Source organism: Heterodontus francisci, unplaced genomic scaffold (genome assembly GCF_036365525.1).
Source record: "Heterodontus francisci isolate sHetFra1 unplaced genomic scaffold, sHetFra1.hap1 HAP1_SCAFFOLD_1082, whole genome shotgun sequence".
NCBI classification, from domain to species: Eukaryota; Metazoa; Chordata; class Chondrichthyes; order Heterodontiformes; family Heterodontidae; genus Heterodontus; species Heterodontus francisci.
The window spans coordinates 117,502-122,501 of NW_027142029.1; the positions used below are offsets into that span (position 1 = coordinate 117,502).

Sequence of the window (5,000 nt, forward strand, 5' to 3'; positions counted from 1 at the left end):
ACAGAGCGATAGAGAGACAAAGAGAGACAGACAGAGAGAGAGAGCGAGAGAGACAGAGAGAGAGACAAAGAGAGAGAGAGACAGACAGACAGAGAGAGACAGAGAGAGACAGAGAGACATAGAGAGACAGAGAGACAGAGAGAGAGAGACAGACAGAGAGAGACAAAGAGAGACAGACAGAGAGAGAGCGAGAGAGACAGAGAGAGATACAAAGAGAGAGACAGACAGACAGAGAGAGACAGAGAGAGACAGAGAGACAGAGAGACAAAGGGAGAGAGAGAGAGACAAAGGGAGAGAGAGAGAGACAGAGAGAGAGAGAGAGAGACAGCGAGAGAGAGCGAGAGAGAGCGAGAGAGACAGAGAGAGACAGAAAGACAGAGAGAGAGAGAGAGACAGAGAGAGAGAGAGACAGAGAGAGAGAGGGAAAGAGAGCGAGAGAGAGACAGTGGGAGCGAGAAAGAGACAGAGGGAGAGAGACAGGGCCAGAGTGAAAAAGAGAGTGAGAGACAGACAGAGAGAGAGATAGAAGGAGCCCCCCCCCCCCCAGGGACCTCCTTCTCCCTTCTCCTTCTCTGGACTAGACAGACTCCTGTCAGGAGTCAAGTGTCGGAGTCCGGTGGGACGGGAGGGGTGCAGTGGGAGAGGTTTCTGACCCACCAGGTTTCATCGACACCCACCTCCCACTTCTTTCCGACCGCCGTCTTTCCCGAGCCTCACGATCGAAAGCAGGAGGAGGGCCGCTTGCTGTGAACCTCCCCCCTCCCCATCCTCATCTTCCAAGCCTCTCCGCCTGTGACCCTCTGAGTCCATTGCTACCCCCTTTCTCCCGGTCTCCGTCTCCCTCTCTCTCCTCTCCTCCTCTCCCTCGGTCACCCCAGGGGTTCAGGAAATGCCTGCCCGCTGGCAAGGAGCCTGGCTGTGAGGGCAGACAAGGGACCACAGACAATGGGGGTCGTCATCTTCCTCAGAATCGTTCTGTTGTCCTACCTGGGCAGGCTGACTGTCATCGCGAGTGACTGGTTGTGAGTACACCATGGGACGAGGGAGTTTTACCCTGTATCTAACCCCCCGTGCTGTACCTGTCCTGGGGAGTGTTTGATGGGGGACAGTGTAGAGGGAACTTTACTCTGTATCTAACCCCCGTGCTGTACCTGTCCTGGGAGGTGTTTGATGGGGGAAAGCATTGTCAGCTGAACCTCGTTGCTGCAACCAGCAGTCAGCTCCTCCAATTAGGCAGCAGCAAACCCTGTGTGGTACCTGTTCTGGGAGTGTTTGATGGGGGACAGTATAGAGGGAGCTTTACTCTGTATCTAACTCTGGTGCTGTACCCGTCCTGGGAATGCTTGATGGGGAAAGCTTTGTCAGCTGAACCTCATTGCTGCAACCAGCACTCAGCTCCTCCAATTAGGCAGCAGCAAACCCTGTGCTGCACCTGTCCTGGGAGTATTTGATGGGGACAGTGTAGAGGGAGCTTTATTCTGTATCTAACCACCACCCCCCCCCGCCCCGCCCTGTGCTGTACCTGTCCTGGGAGTGTTTGATGGGGACAGTGTAGAGGGAGCTTTACTCTGTATCTAACCCCCGTGCTGTACCTGTCCTGAGGAGTGTTTGATGGGGGAAAGCTTTGTCAGCTGAACCTCGTTGCTGCAACCAGCACTCAGCACCTTCAATTAGGCAGCAGCAAACCCTGTGCTGTACCTGTCCTGGGGAGTGTTTGATGGGGGACAGTGTAGAGGGAGCTTTACTCTGTATCTAACCCCCGTGCTGTACCTGTCCTGAGGAGTGTTTGATGGGGGAAAGCATTGTCAGCTGAACCTCGTTGCTGCAACCAGCACTCAGCACCTTCAATTAGGCAGCAGCAAACCCTGTGCTGTACCTGTTCTGGGAGTGTTTGATGGGGGAACAGTGTCGAGGGAGATTTACTTTCACAGAGTGGTTGACTCATTCTCCTCTCTCTCTTCCTGAATTCAGGTACGTGGTGAAGCTCTCCTCTCCGCGGGCCGTGCAGAACAAGCAGCAGTGCAGGCAGATTCGCGGCCTGATCGAGGCGCAGGTCCAGCTGTGCAAGCGACAGCTCCGGGCGATGGACTCGGTCAAACGCGAGCGCCGAGATCGCCGTGACGGAGTGCGAGGAGCAGTTCCGGTACCGCCGCTGGAACTGCTCCATTCTGGCCGGGCTCGAGGCCTTCGGGAAGGGGGTCCCCACGGGGTAAGGATCCAGTCCACGCCGCGCCCAACCGCCCTCACCCACCCCACCCCCCCCCCCCCCTCCCCCGCCTCAGGCCGGGCTGCTCGCCCGAAGGGTGCGGCAGGCTAAGAGGAGAACGATCGAGGCGTTGCAAATTGCGGGAGATGGCGTCGGATTGAATAAAGGGGGAGGCGGTCAGCGCTTACTGTGGATAAAGGGGCACCAGTGGATGTGATATACTTAGATTTGCATTCGCATTTCATAAGGATATTGCGGAAAATAAAAGCTCATGGTGTAGGGGGTACCATATTGGCATGGATAGAAGATTGGTTCGCTAACAGGAAACAGAGAGTAGACATAAATGGGTTATTTTCTGGTTGGCATGATGAAATGAGTGGTGTGCCACAGGGATCGGTGCTGGGGCCTCAACTTTTTACAATATATATCAATGACTCGGATGAAGGTATGGTTGCTAAATGTGCTGATGACACAAAGATAGGGCGGAAAGTAACTTGTGAAGAGGACATAAGGAGGCTACAAAGGGATATAGATAGGTTAAGTGAGAGGGCAAAGACCTGGCAAATGGAGTATCATGTGGGACAGTGTGAAATTGTCCATTTGGGCAGGAGGAATAAAAAGCAAGCATATTATCAAAATGGTGAGAGATTGCAGAGCTCTGAGACGCAGAGGGCTCTGGGTGTCCTGGTGCATGAATCACAAAAAGTCGGTTTGCAGGTACAGCACGTGATTAGGAAAGCTAATAGAATGTTATCACTTATCGCGAGGGGAACTGAATATAAAAGTAGGGAGGTTATGCTTCAGTTATACAGGGCATTGGTGAGACCACATCTGGAGTACTGTGTACAGTACTGGTTTCCTTATTCAAGGGAGGATGTAAATGTGTTGGGAGGCAGTACAGAGAAGGTTTACCAGGCTAATCCCTGGAATGGGCGAGCTGTCTTACGAGGAAAGGTTGGACAGGCTGGGCTTGTATCTGCTGGAGTTTCGAAGAGTAAGAGGCGACTTGATTGAAACATATAAAATCCTGAGGGGTCTTGACAGGGTGGATGTGGAAAGGATGTTTCTCCTTGTGGAAGAATCTAGAACTCGGGGTCACTGTTTAAAAATAAGGGGTCGCCCATTTAAGACAGAGATGAGGAGAAATTTTTTCTCTCAGAGGGTCCTGAGTCTTTGGAATTCTCTTCCTCGAAAGGTGGTGGAAGCAGAGTCTTTGAATATTTTGAAGGCAGAGGTAGATAGATTCTCGATAAGCAAGGGGGTGAAAGGTTATCGGGGGCGGGGTGAAGGCGGGAATGTGGAGTCAAGGTTACAATCAGATCAGCCCCGATCTTGCTGATTAGCAGAGCAGGCTCCTCCCGCTGCGCATCCGTGTGTTGGCTTGAGTGTCAGGTGTCCATCTCCTTTTTTTGCCGTGACGATTTCTGACCTGTTTCTCAATTCCACCCCCCCCCTCACCCCCGCTCCCCGTTACAGGGACCCGCGAGGCGGCCTTCGTCCACGCCATAACAGCAGCTGGGGTGGCCTTCGCCGTGACCCGGGCCTGCAGCCGGGGGGAGCTTCCGAGGTGCGGCTGCGACAGGAAGGTGCGAGGGCCCAGCGCGGAGGGTGAGTGCGAGGCAGTGCGCGCAAACGTTTTTTCCCCGACCGCGTGACGCCTCCCCGCACCCCCCCCCCCGTCTTGAACTCGCTCGTCACGCCACCACCTCCCTCTGCCTCGCCTGCCTCTCTCACTCTCTCTCTCTCCCTCCCCTCCCTCCGTCCCCTCCCCCTTCCCCCTCCAGGTTCGAGTGGTCGGGCTGCTCGGACAATGTGCTCTACGGCCTCTCCTTCTCGCAGGCCTTCATCGATGTCGTCGAGCGAGAACGGGGAGCCTCCTCCAACCTCTCCCTCATGAACCTCCACAACAACGAGGCCGGCAGGAAGGTAGGCCAGGGGAGGTAGGCGGAGGGAGGGGAGGGAGGGGGGCAGAGGGAGCTGGGTGGGGACGGGAGCGTCTGCATCTCTGACCTGCCGAGATAGTCCTCCTGGTCTTGGTGTCGGACTCTCTCTCTCTCTCTGTCTCTCTCTGTCTCTCTCTCTCTGTCTCACTCTGTCTCACTCTCTCTCTCTCTCTGTCTCTCTCTCTCTGTCTCACTCTGTCTCACTCTCTCTCTGTCTCTGTCTCTCTCTGTCTCTCTCTCTCTCTGTCTCTCTCTCTCTGTCTCTGTTTCTGTCTCACTCCCTCTCTCTCTGTCTCACTCCCTCTCTCTCTCTGTCTCTCTCTCTGTCTCTCTCTCTGTCTCACTCTCTCTGTCTCTCTGTCTCTCTCTCTCTCTCTCTCTGTCTCTCTCTCTCTTCTCTGTCTCTCTTTCTCTCACTCTCTCTCTGTCTCTCTTTCTCTCACTCTCTCTCTGTCTCTCACTCTCTGTCTGTCTCTCACTCTCTGTCTGTCTCTCTCTCTCTGTCTCTCTCTCTCTGTCTCACTCTCTCTGTCTCACTCTCTCTGTCTCACTCTCTCTGTCTCTGTCTCACTCTCTCTCTGTCTCACTCTCTGTCTCACTCTCTCTGTCTCTCTCTCTCTGTCTCACTCTCTCTGTCTCACTCTCTCTGTCTCTCAATCTCTGTCTCTCTCTCTCTCTGACTCTCTCTGTCTCACTCTCTCTGTCTCACTCTCTGTCTCACTCTGTCTCACTCTGTCTCACTCTCTGTCTCTGTCTCACTCTCTCTGTCTCTGTCTCTCTCGCTCTCTCTCTCTGTCTCTTTATGTCTCTCTCTCTCTCTGTCTCACTCTCTGTCTGTCTGTCTCTCTCTT

At 54.2% G+C, this 5,000-nt stretch overlaps 1 protein-coding gene and 1 pseudogene across 1 annotated transcript in view; both read left to right on the top strand.

Moving 5' to 3' along the window:
* LOC137366318 (RNA-binding protein 25-like) overlaps positions 1–526 on the top strand; it is a 1,399-nt gene extending 873 nt beyond the window's left edge. The window contains exon 2 of the mRNA XM_068028215.1: positions 1–526. This exon is cut by the window's left edge and continues 535 nt beyond it. Within this exon, the coding sequence (XP_067884316.1) occupies positions 1–526 (526 nt within the window).
* A 403-nt stretch (positions 527–929) lies between these two features.
* LOC137366322 (protein Wnt-4-like) overlaps positions 930–5,000 on the top strand; it is an 8,284-nt pseudogene continuing 4,213 nt past the window's right edge.